At 39.5% G+C, this 23325-nt stretch overlaps 2 protein-coding genes across 9 annotated transcripts in view; one reads left to right on the forward strand and one right to left on the reverse strand.

Annotated features, from left to right (window-relative positions):
• Positions 1-23325, reverse strand: part of LOC106023338 (B cell linker) — a 102004-nt gene that overhangs the window by 33724 nt on the left and 44955 nt on the right. The window contains exon 1 of one of the 7 annotated variants that reach the window (XM_034061949.1): positions 12436-12798. The exons of 3 other annotated variants lie outside the window; for them this stretch is intronic. In XM_034061949.1, the coding sequence (XP_033917840.1) occupies positions 12436-12482 (47 nt within the window). In that variant the 5' untranslated portion in view covers positions 12483-12798. 3 more of the 7 variants (XM_034061951.1, XM_034061950.1, XM_034061952.1) reach the window with 3 other exon arrangements.
• The window catches only part of LOC101867685 (DNA nucleotidylexotransferase), a 196407-nt gene continuing 185845 nt past the window's right edge, over positions 12764-23325 (forward strand). The window contains exons 1-3 of one of the 2 annotated variants that reach the window (XM_031044639.2): positions 12764-13096; positions 15449-15575; positions 16793-16855. The gene's annotated coding sequence lies outside the window, so the exon portion shown is untranslated. The remainder of the gene's footprint in view (positions 13097-15448; positions 15576-16792; positions 16856-23325) is intronic. The other variant, XR_004549562.1, reaches the window with a different exon arrangement.

Consider the following 23325-nt stretch of genomic DNA (forward strand, 5'->3'; position numbering starts at 1 on the left):
CCCTGAGATAAAACAAAATGAAACAAACCCACCTTTTCTTTGATCTGGTCACAGCTCAGCATATGAAGAATGTATGTCAAGTGAAGGGCAATGGGTGGGCCTGGCCTCTGACACATCCCCACTTTCAAACATTAGCTGGAAGCTTTTGCCTCTTTTGCATAGAAGCTATCCCACAAAAGCTTTCCAAAGTCAAAATAATAATTAAAAAAAAAAAGAAAGAGAAATAGAAATAACACGAAGAAGAATAACATGTAGTAAGCTGTCAACTCAGATCTGAGATGAAGTACAGAATTCCCAGACTTGAGAAATAGGAGCCTGTCTTAATTTCAGACAGATCTGTGTAATAAGGAATTCTCCTATAATTTAGGCAATTTTTTGAGAAATTGTATTTATCAGTATTATAAATCTATGAAGACATTTACAAATATATATTATACACATATGTATAGTATGGTTCAGTGCAGTCAGCATGAACGGCTCCTCAGTGGCCATGGCATTCCCCTGTTCTTGGGAACAGAGAGGGATCCCTGGTGTGCACGAACTGCTTGGTTCACCTACTTGTGCGCAATGAATCCAGTACACTGGACCTTCAGGACACACACCAGTTGTCAGTATTTTAGCTGTGCATCTGCCTATGTCACTTCATGAGTGACAGCCCACAGCAAGTAATACCCCTCTGCTCTAGGAATATATTACATTTTCTGGGGTGAGAATACTGGGCACAGTCGTTTCAGTGCATCTGGCTGTGAGCACAGCTGTGTGCGCTTGCAGCTGGGAGTGGTCCTGATAATGTTTTGGGAAACAGGGCTGACTGCAGCGTCAGCAGGGAGTGGTGTCAAAACAAAAACCAGTTTCAAATGAATCACAGGAAGTCTTGGGTATCACAAGTATGCTTATTTCTGTTTATCTGAAGGATTAGAATTATACCTTAAGTTTCTGGTGCTTACAGGGATGTCTGAATTATCTGGTCTGCCTCTTGGAAAATCTCCATCTGCACCCACAGATCCGCTTCTCTGGTTAAAAAGGGCCAGAATTTTGAATAGCATCTATTCAGACAGGTATGCAAGGGGAGCTTTGTAAGCAATATTGATATATTCAGTACTAAGTGACTTGCATATTCTCCTCATTCTAACATCAGTTAGGTCTTTAACTGATGAAGTTGAATTGGTTTCATAATAGTAATAATAATTAAAAAAATATCACACTGTAAATCAGTCACTTTGAACCTCAGTTTTAGTTCTTACACCTTTTGGGGTACATCTCTTTCCTACTGATCGGGTACCCTATAGTTCTGTCTCTAGAAAGTCCCATTTTCTGAAAATCATTACTACCTGCATTCAGTTAAAGTAAGACTGTAGGTAGGTGTACCCCTCATTTTTCTCTTGAGAAAAGCAGCATAACAAATGATGTAAAAACAAGAAGTAGTTATTTCTTGGTTTTCAGGCAAATTTAAATGCTTACCATTGGAAACCTAGAATGGGATTTAGTAAGTGCAAATTTAGACTTCAAACAAAACAATCCCCCAAGACCCCACCTACATCAGCTACAAAGTTTTACAGAAAATAACCACACAAAAAAATCAGCAAGCAAGCAAGCATGTAGTGGAATTTGGAGAATAAAAGCTAAGTTTCTAGAAGACAACAAAATTAAAGAGCAGAAAATTAAAAATTAGTACAGCTACCTCTGTTATTAAAAAAAAAAAAACACATTAAAGCATGAAACTAAAGAGGAACAGCATGCCCTGCCCCCTCCTTTACTGTTTCTCACAACACAATAATTGCACCACCTGGTCTTTATTTTGTGTTTCTATGAGCCTTCAATTTTATATACAGGTGTGCAGGTGACCAAATTAAGAAAGTAATTGTTTCTGGACAAGGGGAAGACTCCTGCTAGGTGGGGTAGGGGGTGGACAGGTGGACATGGTCAGGCCTGGTCACCTAGAAGGGGATCTGTGAAAGTACTATGTGAGATTTTGAAAAGCTTGAAGCTCTTTGAACTATCTTTTCAAACCAAATTAACAAAGAGGTAAAGGCTACCTTTCTTACAGTTGGCTTCTATTAACATAATGCTGCTGACAAAATCTTTGTGGAAGAAAACTGATCTCAGTGAACTGGGTGAGTGTCTTCGTAAGATGTATTTTCATATTACTTGCCAATTTTGTTGTATGTAATTAATTGGGTTGCTTGAGATACACAACTCCATCCCTTTCCATTCCACCTTCCTTCTAATTGCTCAGTAGAAAGGAAAAGGATGTTCCCAAATATAGAAAGCATCTAATTCCTCTAGTTAGGCCTCTTTCATGTGCTTCAGATCTCCATATACATGCACACACTCCTATATCATATGCTAACTGGAACAACAAGAACGAAATTCCTTTGTGAGGAAATGCAGGCTGGCATCAGCTGGCTGGGTTGAAGCTAGTGTTTTCAATGGCTCTTACATGCGTCTGATGCATAAAGACACAGCTGAATTCTTGAGGTGCAATCAGATAAACTGCTTTAGTTGCTGCTGGTCTAAGATAGACGTTATTGCCGCCCATCCCCTCTGGGGGCTTTTCACAGCTCACCCCCTGCAATGCCTTTTGTGGGTGGAGAGGAGGAAGTTTGGAGCTGGAGGTGGTAACCTGTGACACCAAATCATCAGTTCAAGGCACCGAGCCTTTGATCTTTATCTATAAAGCTATCTCAAAGCCCTGAATAAAAGTTGAAAGAGGTTTGCTTATGGGGAAAAGTCAGTTACAGACACCTATATCAGAGGAAGAAAGAGCAATAAATTGTCTTCTGCTATGTTCGTGAGGTGCACAAGAGGAAATGGCTATAAATAGTTTAGCCCTGTTTGAGTAACAGCCTATTCTGCTCTGTTTTCAATCATCCACTATTTTGTCAAAAGGCAAACCCCATAATTAGAGCAGGTGTGTGTTTACACACTACACACAGAAAGGCAGAAAGGCTAAATATTGGCTTTTAAGTGTAAATAAAGGCTAAATCTTACACTATTCATCTTCATATGCCCTCTATGAAATCTTCACAAAGAAGCTGTTAATCTCTCTTATAGTAGCAAGTACTAACATAAACTGAGTAGATGAAAATATGTAGCATGTAAAGGCATAATGCATCTTTGACACAAATCAGTCCTAAGATTAAATTAAATAGTGTAATTACTTTGAGGTGACTGTGAATTCAGTGTTGAAATAAAAAACGTATGCAGATTTATTGGTGGGACTGAGACAACCAGGACAAGAAAAGACCATGCTCCCCACTCCCACCCTCCACCCCCCCAGAAACTACACTCAACAAGGCCTACTCCATTTTTCTGAAACATTTGCAAGTAGCAGAAGGAAGTTAAATGCATTAAGTTACTCTAAAATGAAGTTCTCATTAAAACTGAGTGCTTTACCTCCCCAGAGGACTAGTACCCTACAGACTGGTAGGTGAAGTTTAAGAGCATAAAGAGGCTTTTATATTTCACCAAAAAGAGGAAGCACAAAGACAGTATTTGGTACAGACCCAGAAAATTACCACCTGTCAACGGTAACATTAATTACAGCCACAATTCTACAAGCATTTTTGAAAGGTGAGATAACATTTCTGTCACCTCTGCAGGCATGGAGATTTAGACTACTACAGGGACATGGAGGACATGAAAATGAATGAAAATTTAAGAAAACTGAGTGAATTGAACACAGAAAAATAAAGGCTTAACTTTGATTTGGTGTTCCAACAGAGTGAGCTCCTCTGTTTTTTCTCCTCTATCACCTCTTCCACAAATTTCAAATCTGCCATTTTAGTTTTGATTACCAATTGAAAGACATCTAAAAAGTCTGTCTAACTACATAAAGGGCTTGACCAAGATGTAGGCAGATGTTTAAGCACATGTCTAACTTCAACTACCTTCAAGTTACGCAAGTACTTAGATTTTGTGTTAAGGTCATGTTAATGTGGGCGCATAAGAGCTGACACAAGACGAATTTAATTCATGATCTGAGTGAAGTGTTCATCAGTGTCTTTTTGTCATTTAAGATTGCTAGTAAAATACATTTCTAATGTGATTCTAATCCAGTAAATTTATAGACTGTGGAAGGATAAGAAAAATGGTGTGCTTTTTCAGTGGGCTGAAAAACTTCATGTACTCAGTAGTTTGAAGGCAAGGTGCCGTGTGCACTAGAGAAAAGAGAGACTTTTCTAAACAGCCTCTTAACTCTTCTCCCTAAACCAAAAGTGCATTTCTATGTATAATGGTCTGCATTTGCTCTACCAAATAGTGTTCTGACCACCAAATAAAACAGGGCAGAGCTTCTTAATATTCCATTAAACTTCTAACACTCCCTTTAGCCTACCTCATAGAGACAGAATAACCACAGATATCTTAATGCTGCCCAGTATTCACAAGTCACTAAGACTGGTTCCAAGGCAGGAGTATTTATGCATATAGTTGGTCAATGAGAAATTGAACATGAGCTGACAGTGTTCACTCATGGCCCAGTACTTCCTTTTCCATTCTGATATGATTTTTCCCTCTCCCAGGCAGTTCATCAAGAGGAATGCCCAAGTTGGAGGGAGACAAGAACTTTCCCTTGTTCCTCTCTAAAGCATAACTTTTTCTTTTTACTTTCATTTTTTCTCACCCATTGGCAACAGAAACATAGCAACTGATTTCCAGTCTGTATCACTCCTAATGTCATAATGCTTAAAGCAACAATTGTGGTTGTTGTATTTTATGCCTTTAGCATTATTATTATGCTGAATACCTTCAGCATTAAACTCCCTTTAGCTGAAGTGATTTTACAACCTCACCAGAATCCAAATGGTAGGAGTGCAGGACAAGGGATACATTTTTAACACATCTGATGAAGATCAACAAACACTGCTGTAATTGGGCTGAAAGTGTTTTTCATCAGGCTTACAGAAGCATTCTATCCACCATAGGTGTGGGGTGGTGCTGGCAGGGATCTAATAGAGGCTCTTAATAGATCTGTTTGCTTGTTTGTGTAGGGTTTGTTTAAATTCTGTACTGAAGTCTATCAAGTTTTGTCTGAACTTTGGAGAAGTATTTTAGTCCCTAGGGTTAGACAGTCACTTCAATGGAGCCCACATGGTCTATCATTGAAAGGGGTAATTCTGTTCTTTTCTGCCCTCAGTGCTTACCCAGCTATGATGAATCATGGAACTTCCAGCTGGGAAACTAACTTCTTTTTTCTTTTGCCAATGTAGATTGCAGCAGGATTTGATCCAGCCTCATCACATGATCATGGGAACCAGGGTGAGCCAGGGTGAGGGTGGAGATAGGTGGCAGGGAGAGCAGGGCATTAGGAGGGTGGAAGAAAGGGATCTACTCTTTTGGCAGCAGCTCAGACTTATCCCAAGTTAAATTAACCATGTAACTACAATTCCAGTGACACTTAGCTGCCTATGTGCTTCTTGCAGAGATGCCTATAGCGTTTATATTTTAAGACATGAAGGAATCATTTAGCCACATAGTGTAGTCTCTTGTATGAATAGCCTATTCACCTAGTTGCCCTTGCATTAGGCCTGAAAAATATATACTCATGTTTTTCATATTACTGCCTCAGGATGCATTATTTTAATTCATTCTAAAGTATTTACTGTGCAGTATATAACTTACGTTGAGGTCGTAAACCTGTAGCATGGTACACCTGCTCTGCTTACATCTGGAAAATTAACTTGTCCAAAATATATATACTAACAGATTAGGATAAAGATTCTAAGAGAATTTCCAACCTTTTTACCCCTTAAGTCATTTGCTATAGCTGTCACCATCCAAACTTATTTACACAGCATGTAAAGTACTTTTACAGTCTACCAAAAATCTAAGATGGTTCTCTACAGCGAAATGAGCAAATATTGTCACTTTCAGCCACTGTTTTCCATCAGTTTTCCAATTCTCTTGACTGCTGAGCACATAAAACCAGTGATATTTGTTGTTTAAAAGAAATATTTGCTTATCTATCATCTTGTAACATGCTTTAGGGTACTTAGGCTATAGAAGAAGTTACATAAACTAAACTCAGTCCTCTGATGCAACAATCATTTTTAAAACCACATAAAACATAAGAAAAAAATACCAGCAGATGTGTTCTTTCTTTTCTAATGATCAGGGATATATAAATCATCTGCAATAGGCGATTTAGCCATCTGAAAATGCATTTCCATTAAATACATTAAAGAGAGCAGATCACAGATTTTCCTAACTGCAGTGTGCATACAGCAATGTGCTACGATGGAGAAACACAGTTGAATCCTGAACTACACTGGTCCAATAAACTAAAAGGAAACATTCAAATTTTTTAAATGTCAAAATTTTCAGTTACATTGTGAATGGTAAGTAAAAATGATCTAAACTCCAAAAGCTGACATTTTTTCAGTTTCTGTTCTGCAGATAATTGAAATCTTATATTTTCCTCTATGTTTGGTCACAATGCTGGAACTGCCGCCACTGTTGAAACTTGAGATTTCACTCGTCATTTAAGAAAAAAAAAAAAAAAAAAGGAAAGCCAATGGAATTCTTAGGACATTTAAAAATGTTCCATTTTTATCTTGTATGACCTGTTACGAAGTGAAGACGTTTAGTCAGGATTTTTGATCAGGATGAACAGTTTAGCTAAACTAAATTCACCAAAAGCAGAACTAAAACCTGATTGCATTACCCTTGATTAATTTTTTCAACTGTTCACTTACATAAGCTTTGCTCCCAAGGACTATCAGGCAGCTCAGAAAGATAAAGAAATAGCAGAGGAGTTTTCCAAAGTAAGCCACTAAAAACCAATCCTTATTTTCAAGTAAAGAGGTACTTATAGTAATTTCTGGCAATGCAGGAACACTTTTTCCTCCCTCTTGATAATGTAATTTTGCCTTCCAACACTGTTACAGCTGACAAAAGCCATAACAGTGTGAAGGGCTTTTTTTGCAACATTTTATGATTGTCATATTTGCCTTCCAAAAGAAAAGTATCTATCACATTATAATGTAGTGTGCAGGTTTTGACTGATTCTGTAAAATACAAACCTATTTTGTTCTGGTGTCAACATATCATTGAGTACCTGCAATGTTGTATTATGATTTAATATCTAGCACTCTGCACAGCTGTATGGGGTATAGTTTTAAACTAATGGTGAAAAAAGGTTATGTCTAGTTTGATGGAATATTTTATGCCTTCCATGGCCACGAATACTAATTTATTGGTTTATTTGCTTGGCTATTGATCATTTATTATTTCACTTAATAAAAAAAAAGGCAGGTCTTTAGATCCACTCTATATTACTATCCTTTGCTGTAAAACTGACGGTCACAGGCCTAAAATGATGTAATTTGAGATTATATAGTTGGCAAATGCTCCTACTGTGGACAGTTATTTTGACAATGCTACAATGTCATTAGAAGACCTAATTTTATCTGGAAGAGTGTGCATATAAGGGGCTGGTGGAACAAACTATGCCAGTGACTGAACAATTTTACCAGCACAAGTAGAATGAAATTGTAGGTACTCTACAAGTGTAGCTTATCTTTGATCAGACTATTCTCTTATACTGACATGCAGAGATTAAATCAGGGATTTTCACCACAGTTTCAATATTAGACTTCAGTATTTTGTCTACATTGCCATATTTTCATTTAAAACTTAGATCACAGTCACACTTACCCACATTTTTCTATAGGCAGCATTGGCAATTTAGGTTAAAAAAGCCAACAAAAACAAAAAAAAAGCTAGTGGGTTTGTGTTAGGTTTTTTTTTCTTCCCTTTTTTTTTCCTAGGTCAGTTTTGACATTGTTGAGGCAGGATGACATAGCTGGAAAGAAGGATGATAAGCAAGAAAAAGAAAGAAACTTTAAAAAGATTGTTAGAATGAAATGCTTGTGCAGAGAGAAAATTAAAAAGGAGAACAAATATAGATGGGGTGGAGGCTATGCTACGCTGAAGCAAGGTCAGAGAGAAACAACAGGAGGAGCTGGCTAGAGAAGTCACACCGGGGGTGAAAGGGGGTTTTACAGTGGTATTTGGGGAAGTTTGCATTTCGTATCTCATTCCATTCCAAAGTCCAGGGGTGAGAGAGATGAATGAACTGTTTAAACTGACACAAAACTAGAGGAAATAGAAATTATACAGCTTTATCATTTAATCAAAATCCCATGCTTTGTATGGCAAACAACCTAACAATCCTACAGAAAGAACTTCCATTTTTGCTTACCAGCAAGGCAAACATAGCTGGTGGCCTCCTTTCCCTCCATGCCTGTGAAAGCCAACTTTAAAGAGTGCATGCCATTGGCACTGATTTTGTGTGACCTTACATTCAGTCAACATTTTGTTGGGCTAACATGTAGCCACAAAAGCTGCTGTTGCCACAGAGTGTTACTGCACAGCCAAAAGTTGACAGGAGCAACTGGAAGCTGGGACAGAAGGCTGCTGGAGGTAGTGGTAGGTGGTATCCCAGAAGACGCTCATGGCTGTTATGTCCTGTGGAGGCAGATTAGACTTTTGCTAGAAAGAGAGCAGAGCAGGTAGAAGAGCAGAATTAAGGGGGGGCATGACTTGTGAAGAAGAGATAACACCTACAAGGGGTTGGTCTGGAAAAATCTTGTATGTGGAATAGTTTTGATTTGGGTCTTTAGGCTACTGAGCTGTGTTAAAGTAACTGGGCATTGGATTAGCCTTTCCTCTGAAGTCTATATAACTAAAAAGGGGAAAAGATGTTAAAGCTGGATGTGGACTTTGGTACCCAGTTGTGTCATAGGGAGCATACTCCAGCTTACTTTGAAACTCCAGTTTCTTTGCTGCTTGAGTTTACTTTTGTTCTTTTGTCTTGTTCAAGTCCATGGATACAAGAAATGATGTTAAAATCTGACTTGAAAAAAAGATTCAGTTTCTAAGTTTGCTTGCTACAATTAACTATTAATAGGGATTAGTAAAACTACTGTAATACTAATATAATACTGTAAATCTTCTTGCAGTGGAAAACTAACGCTCAGTTATTCCCCACTCACATTCTCTAAATTAAACATTCCCTATGCTAAAACATCCTATACATAGATGTCAATTTACAATTTAATATAATTTGATTCCCACATGAATTCATTTTCTGCTAATACACTTTCAAGAGGAAATGGTACCAGAAAATCTGGTAAAGACCTAGCAGTTATAGTCAAGCCCTCTGTCAGTAGAAAACTAGTGAAGACCATAACTATCTTCAAATTTGATGGACAACTAACAGGTATTCAGGCCTTAAAAAAACTCCTCTTGATTTTAACAGAATTAGGATCTAACCCTCTTATTTAACAAGGGATATTAAAACAAAATATTGCAAATGAACTGTCACACTTGTCCAACCTGAGCAAAAAAAGTCGGTTGCTTTTTTTCCCCCCTGCTTGCTTTTTATTTGGGGGTTAAGGTTGGAAACAATGATTTTAATGGTCTGGGTTATTTTTGGGGGGAAGGGAAAGAGAAGGAAGAACTATGGCAAATTAATGAAGCCATCTGAAATGAACATGAAACTATCCTCTTCAGCAAGTCTGTTTGCAATGTGGAAGTTGTTGGCTGCATGACCTTGGGCAAGTGAAAATGTGTGGTAGACTTCTGCTTCATGTCATGGTTTGCCCATCACAGTAGTGGTGATGGTAATGATGCCTTTGAAATGAGATACTGTAACACAGTAGCATACAGTAGCTAGAAATTATTTAAGTACCAGGAATTATAGGCTCATAGTCTAAGAAGCTGAACTGCAAATGTTTAATGCTGATTCTTTTGAGTTGCTAACTTCCTGCTTCTGCTGAAATCAAGGCACATGGCTATGGCTCATGTATTCACTCCACACTTTAGAAATCCATTCAAAATACTGAATTACTTGCATGCATCACAAATTAATTTCTTATGATAAATAACCTTTGGAATTCAATTTTTCCTGACTGTATGGAAGCAAGTAGAACACACAATGTACTCTGAGGAAAACTTTCATAATACTGTGCATACCTTACAGCAAACACTATATAAAAATGATACTAGAATTCCAAGAAGTTCCGACATTCCTATATAACTGATGTTAAAGTTAGTTCAGTGACTTAACTGCAGTAAACATCCATACCACAACATGGTAGCTAAAGGGGCGCATAAAAACACAGTTATTGTTGCAGTAACAGACAAACGGAATATGTTAAGAATTCAGATCTGACATAAGACATGCTAATGCAACAAAAAGCTAGATCTGGTAGGCTCAAATATAACCATGGAGAAGAGATGAGCGTAGCAAAACCACATAATATCTAGCTTTTCAGGTCTACACTTAAAAAATCCAAAGCTCTAAGCTCAGACACTGACTCAAGAGCAGTGCTACTTTAATTTTTGCTGCTACAAAGCAGAAATTTTAAGAAAGCTGTCTTTAGAAAAAATGTGAACTGTAATTACACCAATTGAAACTCTGCTTGGTAGGAATATTTCTTGGCACTGCAACTTAAGATATGGAGGAAGGCAGGTTTTTAATGCAGCCATTTTGTTTGTGTAACATTCAGGACAAACTGAACCATCTATGTATCTTCCATACAGACAAGAGGCTATATTAGGAAGTCAACTGCCCTGTCAACAAGTCATGTAGCACAAGGGCGTATTCAGCTGTTTTAAAGAAGAAGAAAAGGCTGCTGCCATGTTATGCTGATTTCTTCCTACATTTGCACATCTTTCCTAAATGTATGCTATGTATAGGTACTCACAGAAAGTTCTCCCGTAAGTTTCTTAAAGCCCAATGCTGTAATAAGACTGTGTAGCCAAACAGCCAGGTTTCTGTCTAAGGAGGTGTTTCGACATGCTCAAATAGAAAGCATACATGCAGTTCCACCATGTGTATTGCGAACAGTCACATTTAAGAATGTGTGCTCATATGTTCCTTGCACAACTAGGGTGAATTTGCCTTGAGGAAGAGAGAAAAATAGCTTGTAATACTTCAAGGTAACAGAAAAAAAGCAGAGCTGCCTCTTCCTGATTTTACAACAATATTAAAGCCTCAAACAAGGTGAAGAGTGTCAGCCAGTGTAAAGATGCAGCAGGGGTGTGATGGCTGCCTTTCTGGTTTAGGGCTTCTGAATCAGTTCACAAGTTTTGGACCATTATAACCCTCACATGTAGATCATCTTCTGTACACTTGAAAGTAATCCTGCTTTAAAAATTTGCAAAGGCACAGAAGATGCACCTACAATTTTATCACAGCAGAAAATGTTTTATTTCTTTATGCACTAGTAACTGTCTAGGTAGCATCAAGCTTTCCACTATATAACTCAGCTTATTATCTTGAGATAGACAGTTCAGACCAGCGCTGAGCTCTATTTTAGATATTTTTAGACTATTTAAGGTGGTAAATTGCAGACAGTGAGGAAATTCACTGTGTTCTTCCCCCTGTCCATTGAGCTTTCCACAGAGTTCTTTTATGGGCTGTAGGATGCAGTCTGCTAGGGTTTTATTAGGTGTGCCTGGCTAAGGAACATATCAGCGTCATTGCTGCTCTTCAGGTATACCCCCCATTCCCTGTCAGTATTTCAACAGAACTGAAAGAGCAGATATCACAAAATGCCACTCCATCAGCATTAGCTTTATAAGGGATTATTCTCATTTGCATGAAGGCTTCTGGGAAGAGGGAGAGAGACTTGAGAATGGCTTATAAATTTGTATCAAGTATTTAAGTATGAAGGTTTTTTGGGAAAATTTCTTCTTCAGTATTTCATTCTTATTTTCCAGGGGAAGAAGTCTGGACACTGTTTCAGTTTGAGACAGGGCTTATTTCAACTACTCAGAAAAAAGTATCACCACTATGGAAGAGCCTTGAGGTGCCAACTCCAGCAGCACACCAATCAAGTCACACTAAAAATACTTCAGTAATGGTCAGCTTCTGCTTTTTTCCTCTCAAACCCTGTATTTAACATTGCTCTCCTTCACTTAGGAGCATTTCCCGTTTTTCAGTTCCCTCTATTCCACCAGTTCTTTCGAAGATTAGAAAGTATTATGCAACTTAACTGCAAAATCCATCTTCACAGGCCACTCTGATTAAACCATCAAACAATTAATTACATTTTTCTAATTTGCATGAGGCTCATACATCTTAGTCAGCCAAAGACTATCTTCTCATAGCTTTGAAGACAGACACTTTAAAAATATTCACCTTTTCCCTGCAGATGAAGCAGACGTAGAGTTTGTTTTGAAAGCCACGTCCGATTAATGGCTCCAAACCTGTATTTACCTTCCACGCTTCCCTATACCACCCTAGCGACCAGAAGTAACTCCGTTTTACTCTAAGACTTCTACCAACTTCCTCGTGCCTCTGAGCCTCCCTATCCCCTCTACCCCTGGCTCAGAACAAGGTTCCCAGTCACCCCCCGACCTCCGGCCCTGCTTCAAGCCCCTGCTCGCTACTCATGGAAGAGACCGAGGCTGACCGGACCCTACCTGAGCTTCTCCCCGGCCGGCACAGTCAGCTTGTTGAGTTTGTCCATGCTCCGCTCTACGTCGGCACCCGCCGGGACAGGCTGTATGGCCCCAACCCGGCACCTGCCGGCTCGGCCGCCCCCTCTACCGGGCTCGACTCGGCTCCCTCCTACCGCCGTGCGCGGCGGAAACTTGTCCGATTACTGCCTCGGCTGGGTTAAGTCGCAGCAGCTACCGTACCGGGCTGTTGTAAGCCTCTCCCCGTCCTACCCGCAGGCACTGATAGAGGAGGGACTCGGTGCTCCTGGAGCCCAGGCCGGCCCCTCCCGGTCCTGACGCCCGCCCCCTGCCCGGCGGCGCGCACAGGTGGCTGCGGTACTGGGAGCCAAGGTGGAGTCTTTGGAAATGGGAACGCGAAGCCGCTCTACTCCGCTCCTCCCTCTAGACCTGTTGAAGTGCCTTAGGGAAGCACAGCCTCGGCCTCAGGGAAAGGTGTGCCGGCCGCTCGGCTGCCCTGGTGTGCAGCTGGTTGCGTTTAGCTCAGCTTCAGCAGGCTGTAGCAGGGCAGGCTAACCCCCTCCTAGCCGCGCCTCCAGACCCAGGTGACTTTGCAGCCTGCGGGGGACAATGCAGGCTTCCCTCTCCTACTCACTCTGCGCTTCCTGGTGAAGATGTGCGACAGGTAGGAACATGCTGCCTTGGGAACTTCTCCCTTCCCAGAGGCTCTCTAGAAAAGCTAGAGAAAACCATCCTGTTACCCCCATCTTTCTGAATACAGCTGTAAGAGAAAAAAGTTTCCTCACCTTTAAACTTTTAAATTTCTAAACTTTAAGCCTTTAAGGCAGGAGCAAACTGTGATCCTCCGAAGACATTGGACCAGGACATTCTCACCCAAAATACAGGCAGCTGATCTGTGTTTTATGGCTCTGGTACCTCAGAGTCTTGGGATTTTTTTTGCTTAATCTTGGGCTCAGCCATATTTTTTTTTCCTTTTGAAATCATCAGCTTTATAGGCAACTAATTGACTTTGAGGGGCAATGTAAGCAGATATTAATGTTTAGTCTTTATCCTGAAGTGCTGATTAATTTGGATTCAGCACCTTTAGTTGATGAGTCTTGTCACTTTCTTTCTGTATCTTTGGCCTGTCTGTAGCTTGGTTTATAAGCCAAAGTGCTCTGGGCAGGAAACCTATTGTTTTATTTAAGAATGTACATCTGTGTTCTGTTAATATGTTCTGATAAGTACAATATGTTTTCAGCACACCCAAAGTTACTTCTTAGGGAGATTCTCATTGCCACTTAGGCTAGATTTTCACATGGATGTGCCTCCTCCCAAGATTGTACTGACTATTTTTCTTGTGAAAATCTAACAGTAAACCAAACTTCTGTGGTTAGTGCAGATGGCTATAGGGAAACAGCCTGCCACAAGAGTTGTGTCTTTGATAACAGTATTGCTCTGGCCTTAGCATAGCTGACGTTTTTGGTCACTGAACTTTCAGCTTGGAAGTCACTCGATACATGCGTACAGTATTTCTCTAGGGAAATACCATAGTGAACAAATTGCCATTTCTGGGGTATCTCATGAAGTCTGTGGCTTTAAGGAATAATGTAATTTTGCTTGTATAGTCTTTCTGCGGTACCTAGAACACATATCAGAATATGGGATTTGCTCAGAGGGCTCATACAGTGATTTCTCTTACACAACAACCTCCTTACTGATTGTTGCAGAAGTTCCAGATGGCTTCCCTTTGAGATCTTTGGAAGCAGCCTGTCATTTGCACTGCTGTGCTGGCTTTGCCTGATTTTTTTCCTGACCCAAAGCTTTACAGGTTTAGTTTTAATGCTCTGCAGTGCTCAGTGGGGAGGGCTTTCACTCCTGTCTTTGTAGCGCTGTCACCTTGCTGCTCCCAGGAAGGGGCTGCTGCTGTGTCCTCATGCTCAGCGCAGTCCCTAAGTCCCTTGTGCTTAGGGCTTGATTTGATTCGGTGCACAGATGTTTGTTAGGGTGCAGCATAAGGTGGGAGGAATAGAATGTATGACTGCTTAGACTGGTACTGTTGCCACGAGGTTACTCCTAAGAAAGTCTCCATTACATAAGAATTGCCCATGAGAATTTGTGGCACCTACTGTGGGGCCTGTCCACTGCTCATACTTCAGCCTGCCTGCTTCTGCCGTGCACACACATGGCCCACTGCACAGTCCTGCTTCGCTTTAAAATCTATAAACAACTTGTAGCAAAAAACCCCACCAACCCCTATCCTACTACTCCATCAGGGTTTGTTTTTACTTCTCTGGAAAGCAGTACAGGCAAAGAAGGTAAATGCTTGTCCTCACAGCCCCAGCATATCTTGCCTTCCTTTATATGCACAAGTAGCAAGACACACTGACAGTAGGGGTTTTTCTTGGGGATAAAGTAGTCCTGGCCTAGAATTAGCAGAGGTTACTAGTAGCAGGGGATGTGGCCTAGACAGTCTCTCTTTACTCGTTCAGAACACAAGCAAAGAATAAATTAGGCTCTTTCCCCCCAAAGAGCATATACAGGACCCGGTGTCCCACAGTTATCTTAAACCCAAGGCATCTGAGAGAGTAATTTCTTGTGGGTGCCTTGGAATATGATGTTCCTAGGACACTAATGGAGAGTCAAGTGCAGGCAAAGTCCTTAAATTAAGAGAAGGAAACCATTCCCCAAATGCCAAACAAAGCCTATCTAGTTACAGTGGAATTCCTCTTTTTCCCCATTTAAAATATGTATGTGCATCAAAAACATCTGGATCTAATCTGGATCTGAGTGTAACCTCACCAGAAAATTACTCAGATACAAATTACATTTGAATCCGAGTGTAGCCTCATCAGAACATTACTACAGACTGCTTAGCTCTTTCTGGTCTGCCACCAAATCAGTCTATCTGACCATCTGCCATAGTGTTGAGAAAACTTGGATCAACAAGATTGGAAAACCAACAGAGAAAAACCTTACATAAAAAGGAACATGTCCAAGTCCCTCCACACAGCCCTCTGCTTCTTCTTTTGTCCAGACAGTGGTTTAAGAGTCCAAACTTCTGGTCCTGCCTGTGTTTTCCGTATAGTCCGTACTGAGAGGATCAAACCACCACATGCAGCTGGTGAGAAGGACCCTGCAGTCCTGCACCAGGGATGGGACAGGTGAGTGGCAGCAGTTCCTCCATCCCTCCAGTGTTACTCATCACCCCAAAACAATGCCTCTGTAGATCCTGTGAGGTAGGGTCTTACTAATCCCGTCTTGAGGAAATACCCTATCTTCCTCTTCAGGAACCCTGGGAGCCTGGAGGCAGTGGAAGGTTTGAGCCATGCAGCAAACATAATGTCATGCTATTTTTGTAATTGTTGCCTCAGCAACTGTCCCTCTTTGAACTAATATGTTTGTTTGGAGAATGCCGAAGAGGAACTGGGATTTGTTTTACCATGTGGGTGACATCTTGACCATAGCGATGGTTAATGCAAAACCCTTCTCCCCAGCCATGGGTGCTGGTCTTGGCAGAGAAGATTTGTTTTGAGGAATGCCTGTGCCACCTCCATAGTCCTTGGCACATCTGGGGCCAATGGGGCCAGTGTGAGACACAATGGTCACTGGCTGGTAAATGCTGCTGCCCACTGAGACATGGCCTGGCAACCTGAACCAGCCTGAGGGTTGGTTGTCAGGGGTGTGGGGCATGATGGTGTCCTGGGAGAATATATCTTCATGTCTTAAATAAGGCTTTTTTGCAGATGTGTTCCCACCTGGGAAGATCACTTGGAAGACCACTCTGCAATGGTCTTCTGGAGCATCATCATTCAAGCCCTTTACCTAACTGGTGTTTTCTTATCTAATGTTTTAAGAATCACATTCACACAGATTCTGTTGGTTTTGTGATAGACACTAAGTTTGTTTTTCTGTATATGGCTGCAAGAGATACAGAATAAATTCCTGCTACCATTACCTTACACAGGTAATGCAGGATTTGCCAGTAAATTCCTTTGGCAGGATGGTTATCAGAACATGCACACTTTCTAATTTTTCTTTTTGATGCTCCAAACGTCATTGAAATTTTGGAAAAGACCTTCTAAATGCTTGGACAGATTTCCTAAATGCCACTGACTGTTGCAACATTATTTCCTCATCACCGCAAGTGTTGTGGCTTACTCTGGGTTTGTCTCTCTGATCCTCAACCAATATGACTGTGTAATTCTCTATTTATTCTCATAAATAAAAAAGTTGCTTTTAAAAATCTTTTTTATGTTGGATGTTCAGAAACTAAATTTATTTTTTACTCTCTCTGCTATTTTCTGCTGTCTGCTTCCCACTGGATCATTCCTTGTACATGCTGCCTCACTCTGGTGGCATGTTCCGTTTTCTATTAAAGAGCTGTGAGGTCATCGAGGCATGGTCAAAGCAAAACTCAGTGGAACAAACTCTGTCCGAGACTGTGCGTATTCTACCTTCATTTGGTCAAAATTTGCTGTGAATTCCCAGGTATTTCCTGTTTATTCAGGGCTCCAGTTTTCTGTACCCTGTTGTTAAGATAATTTATAGCTTGACTTTCCATGTCTAAGTAGACCAAAACCTCCTGTAGCACAGAAACAAGGGATCGGAAGACTTGTCTGAAACATTTTGGTCATTGGTAAGTGTTGTAGCTAGATCAGAGCATGCACCTTGATACAGAGCAAACTGTTGTAGAGAAATCTTTAGGCAAAATCCAGAGTTTGATTGCTATCACTGGTGGTTTCTCCCAGCTGAAGGTTTCTCCCTGGACACTTTTTATGACTTTTTGTGATTTCCACTAAAATGAATGCTCTCTAGTTTAACAGCTTCCAGTACATGGCTTGCATGGTGGTTTTAGGTTTGTCAGGGATTCCTGCTCAAACTACTAATATTCATATTACAATGTTAATATTATATCAGATATGAGCTGTAGGTATCTTTACTTTAAATTCGTAAGATTTGATACTAACACCTTTCTATGGAGACTGTTCATGCCATTGTCTTAATTTGGATTACAGATTGTGACTATGTTAAGTCTAGGGAACCTAAGGGCCTGTTTAAAAACTCTTTTGGAGCTCCTGATCTGGGTTGGCAGCCGAAACCACATCCTGACTGCAAAGCAGGGTGAGGCTCAGTGATGCAACCGCATTTGCCCATAGTATCTTCAGCATGACAAGAAACTCTAGGAATGTGTTCCAGGCAGGAGCTGTGGCACACAGGATAGATGGGCAATCAAGCTGCAGGAATGTGTGAAAAGTCCAAGCCAGTGCACAGGTACAGCCTTGGCTCTCAGTTGCCCTTTCTGAACTTCTAGGATTTCACATAATTGAAATAAAAAGCAGATATTTATAAACTGCATCATGTGGCATAAAAAACTAACAATGAGAAGGTGAATAAAAGAAATTTTGCAGGTTTCTGCAATAGATTAGTTTAAAACATCAATTTACACTAAATCTTTTTAATGTTTATTTTTAATGCTTTGAGGAGACAGTGCTGCATCAGATGATCTCACTGAACTATGTATGACTATTTCAAGAAGCTATTTTTTACAGAATACATTAATGCTCATAGATTCGGTCTAGTGCATTCAATGTATATAAAACAGCTGAGAAATATGGTTTGAAGTAAGTAATTGGTTTGATAATGAGGTTTCAATAAGACTTACTTTCTCTCTCAGTCATGCTAGAAAATCCGTTTCTTAACCCCTTCTCAATTAGCAAAATTTTGTCTCCAACATTAACAGAGAAGATTGTGCCAAAAGTTTTTTCTTAGAACTATTTAGAAGTCAAGGGTGCAACTGTTCTGCATAGGAAAGAATTCTTCAAGTGGATTTTATGTACAACCTCTCTTGCCAAGTGGTTAGTGTATTTTCTCATTTTGACTTCCCCACTTTTGGGGAGTGTGGGGAACCACAGGATGTTGCAGGTTTTACTCTACGACACAGCTTTGTGAGCTTTTGCTTGGCTTTTCCTTGAAGAAAGAAGGGCAGCAATGTAGGCTTTCCTGAGCAACATGCAAAACGATTGAAAATTCACTTCAAAATATCTGTCTGATTTTACTTGAGGCCTTAAGGTCTTAGTATTTCATCTCAGTCAGAAGTCCTTCTCCCTGCCTATATCTACATGCTGTCTTAAATCTCTCTCAGCCTCTGATAATTGCTTCTAAGAGTATTTATTCTCTATTTAAAGGATTTCTATTTAAAACTTGTGTCTACTGCTTGAGCTCTGACTTCATGCTACTACTGGGATAGCACTAAAGGTGAGAACTCCAACCATGGAAGCAGTGTAATGTGAATGTAAATGCAGTTGGTCAGTAACAAGAATTTGGCTTGATCAGTCTGTGTTCACATGAAAGTCAGTAAATGATTGCTACAGTTCTGTTTTTTGAGGCTATGGAAATGTAGTGAAAATAGTCCAAATGGATACCACCTACATCTGAGTTGGAAAACAGCCCAAATTCATACCACCTGAACCAGAACTGCAAACTGTAGCTATGTTGGAGATTTGAATTTTTCCTAAAGCCTGATATTTTAAAGTATTTTGTATGTATTTGATCTCTTCTGCTTTCAGAATGTCTGTAGGAAGACATGCCAGCAATATGCTGTGCAGATGAAGAGCAGAGGGGAAATAGAGAGTTAGCAGTAGACTGTCACATGCTGCTTGGGAGGATTTTGTGCTTGATCATATGGGTCTGAATGCAAATTTGCAGGTCTTGGTACCAGGCCAAAAAAGCACTCAAACTATTGTTTAAACTATGCCAATTTAGACATAGTTTTGTTTCCCCTTGATTTCTATTTTGGCTGATAACACTGCCTACTTAACTTACCATTCAGCATCCCATTTCTGCTATTCAGAGACCATGAGGTTATGGAACATGATTTGTCAAGACATTATCTGTATTTACTACTTAGGAATGCCTATAAAAGGGGGAAACACTATTGCTTCATGTTTAAGATAATGCATCTCTGCTTTTTCCAAGCATTTCTCTCAGACTCTCAGTAACTAGTCTATTTAAATGTATTTTTTAATTTCAGGATGCATAGAAGTTGTTTTAAACTAGAAAACACTACTTTTACAGGAAAAATTACACATGAGAATTTACTTGTATCTTAGCAGATGAGAGGGAGGTACTTCTCTGTGCTGAGTACTTTTAAGTAATACTAATTTTCAATTTTAGTCTCCTCACTGTGAGTCAGATGGTTCAGTGCCACAGTATTAATTTTGGAAGTTTCCTAGCAACTGCCCTAGAAATCTTAAAGCCTTAATATGTTATCACTTTGGACACTAAATGGCATGTTAAAACTTTTTCATGTAGCACTAGTAGTAGGAGATGCATTTGAAAATTCAATACAATTTAATTGTTAGGAATTTAGGTTTGTCTATAAGCTCACTAGAGGAAACAGGCTGTATGTGTAGGCATGTATTGTGGGGTAGGCAAAGATGTGAAAACAGTGAATTTAATAGGATTTTCTCATGAAGGGGCTTCTGAGCAAATTAATCTTAGCACCTGCTGAGAAAATGTGTTTTATTTCTCTGGGGACAAACCCACTGTGTAAAAAGCTGCACTTCTGCTTTTCAGTTTTGCTGTCATCTGTTCCACATGCACACAGAAACATAAAATTTGCTCCTTCAGACAGATTAATTATTTAATGTTAAACTGAAAGTGTTTGAGGTCAGATTGCCTTGGAGGCAATGACCTATGTTGGTGCCAGCCAATAGCTACAGTGAATCTGAAGAATGGTGCCGCTGCTTGGTCTGCAAATAGCCCCTTCCAGCAATCAGGAGTGACTGGAACCAAGATACTCGTGGCTGGCCAGCTTTAATTTAGCTCTGATCATTACCATGGCAGGAGGGTGTAGGGGCACAGGCTTCTTTGCAGACTGGCAAGCCTCTCTTGTTTCTGACTTTTCTCCAGGCTTTTCTCCTGCTCTCCTGCCTCCTGCTGCAACTGGATTAAACCTTGGACAAATTTGTTTCTCTCTCTGTCCTCCTGTTTGGGGTGTGGATTTACCCCGGGGAGTACCCAAGGAGCCTCAGTGGGAGTGCTTAGCAGAGGGGGTTATTTAGCCCTGGCACTGAGAATGAGACTTGCACAGGGCAGAGGAGGACTGGGAAGAAGTGTTTTGTGTCCTTCTTTTCTGCATGTAGCCAACTGAGCATCAGTCAAAATTTAGACATTGATAGTGAATGGTCTAAATATGATTTTGTCCCTCATTAAATCACTGTGTATACACTCACACAAACAAAAGATTGTACAATGTTTTCAAACTTCAAAATGAAAGGGATGTTTGAAAATGAGGTTACTTCTGTATATTGCTGATACTGTTTAGACATATCATGATGACTTCAGTACTTGGAAAATGCTGAAAACCCTATAGTTTTTAAACCCCTTCTTTCCTATCTTGCACTGGCCTGTAACACACACAGCCAAGATGCAGTACATACAGCCAAGTTGTATGTATGTATGTATGTGTTGGTGCATCTTTTCTTTGGTACAGTTTGGTAATCTGCACTACTTCATTGACCACAATAATTGCTGTCTGAGCATTTTCCTGTTCCTGCTTAGGAACAGGAAAAATACTTTTGTCTGTAGTCTTTGTTTTCATATGTTTCCATCTTCTAAAGACTGCTCTCTTCTGTCTTTTGGATAACTGGAATTGCCTAACACTGTGTTCTGGGAACAGAAATATCACCAAAGTCCTCACCCACAAGTATAGTGCATTTGAAATACCACCTTGAAAAAAAGACAGTGAAGTGATCAAGGAGATGGGGGACTTTTTAAATAGAGAAATTATCACCTTATTAATTAATAAAGTATCAAATGACTATTTGAAATAATAATTACATTTTATAACCAAAGATAAAGAGTTTCATGGAATACTCTCTTCTGTGGAGAAAAATTACCCAGATTTCTAACTATAGCCATGATTTTTTTCTGTTGTCTAACACTGTGAATTTTTTCAAGTCGCAAAGAATATGTTTACACAGTTGGTAACTTTAATTGCATGAAGACAACACAAAGGTAGCTGATGAATAGGAGTGTCACAATATATCAGTGGATTATTGTTTTTTTTTATATATCCTATTTCAAAGCATTTATTGCTGTAATACAGCTTTTAAAAGAGGTACTTCATAAATTTGTGATCAGAAAAGCCTGCGTCTTTCTACTCCCAGATTGAAAAAAATTCTACAGGTAGTATCAAACACTGGACTTCAGAATAATTATTTCTACTTTTTTTTCTGTCATCCCTTAAGATTTAAAATATAAAGGGAACTAGGGGAGAAATGAAAGTAGAAGGAAAATTTGTTAGAAATCTACATGTAAAGAAATGCATGTATGTAAATTTGAATATTTATTGTATTGCAATAGTACATAGCAGTCTGCTTTATAGAGTATTATCCCTTTTCATTGTACATTGCTATAATAAAGAACAAGAAGAAGGTCACTGCATTGAGGAAATCACAATCTAAAATATTTGAGATTAGAGAAAGTTTTTGATGGTCAGTTTAGAAATGATATACATAGATGATAGTCTTATGAGATTTTAATTTCTGAAAACTAGCAGATTTTTGCCAACATCTACAGGATGGACTTGGACTTGGATACTTAAACCTTCTCTGTGTCACAGAAATCTGCCTGGGGTTCTTACTACTTTCAAGCTTAAGTCTTCCTCGAGGTCGGTTAACTTTCATAATTGTGTTCACAGGAGAATTTCCCCTTTTATGAAAGACTCCTCAAAGTATCATGAGCTTCAAAAGAAATTACAGATTGCTATTCTTATTCTTATTCCTGGTGGAAATGACACCACCAGCCCTTTCCTGAATCAAAGTTCATGGAGCAAATTTATTTAAGTGTGGTGCATTGGAGTGTTTTACCAGCTCAGCGAGTGATGTACTGTTCATATGTGTGCAGACAGAGGCACCCACTCACACCCATTTGCTTGCCTTTCTCTTCTTTAAGTCACCTGATGCAGGCTAATGTTACAAATGTCCCACGAATTAGACCTTTGATCTGACCCAGGCTTGCTTTACTTGCTCAGGAATATTGGAATAGAAAGAAATGCCATAATAAAGAAGCAAAATTTTGAGCTTAGTATAGAATAAATTTTCTCTTAGTATAGAATAAATAAAATAGAATAAATGCCCAGGTATCTGTTGGAGCTATGCCATGGGGATGAGTTTCAAAATATTCTTGATGCATTTGTTGTGAATGAGCAGCACTTCAAATCTACACATAAAGTGGGGCTTTCCCAGAAAGTGGTGTTCTATCCTGTAGACTCTTCAAGATACATTGTAAGTCTAGATATATACTGGTATGCTGGTTTTTATCTGGGCTGGTTCTGGAAAATTTGCATCTTTAATCCTGGAGAACTTATTCCCATTATTTATTGTGATTAAGAGAAGATATGATACTGTATTCACATTGATGATGGTAGAGAAGTGTTGCTGGAAAGACATCCTCTGTAAGGCTCTTGTCTGTGATCTGAATTAGCTATATTTGCTATTTATTTATCAGTGTTTTCTTAGGGCTGCCTGCTGATGGAGGTGTATCACACATGTTTAGTGCTGCTTTTGGTTACAAGCCAAAATTGTTGAAATTTTGGTTTTATCTGTAATTTTCAATAAATCCATGTAAAAATACTACATAGCAGAGGATACCTGTCAGACTGTACATGTGAATCACATTTTTATTTCTTTAAAAAGAGAAAATAATGACAGGTATTATTTGACTTTAAAATTTTTTACAGGGTATATTTAAATCTGTGTGTAGGCTACATGTGGACAGAAAACATCTAGTTGTGAATAATATCTTAAACATTGTTTGTACAAGTGATACAAAAGAAATATAGCTGGTAGTTTATGCTGACATTTCAAGCAATAGGAACAGCCCTTTCCTGTCTGTCATCTTGAACTG

Source organism: Melopsittacus undulatus, chromosome 4 (genome assembly GCF_012275295.1).
Source record: "Melopsittacus undulatus isolate bMelUnd1 chromosome 4, bMelUnd1.mat.Z, whole genome shotgun sequence".
Classification (NCBI taxonomy): Eukaryota; Metazoa; Chordata; class Aves; order Psittaciformes; family Psittaculidae; genus Melopsittacus; species Melopsittacus undulatus.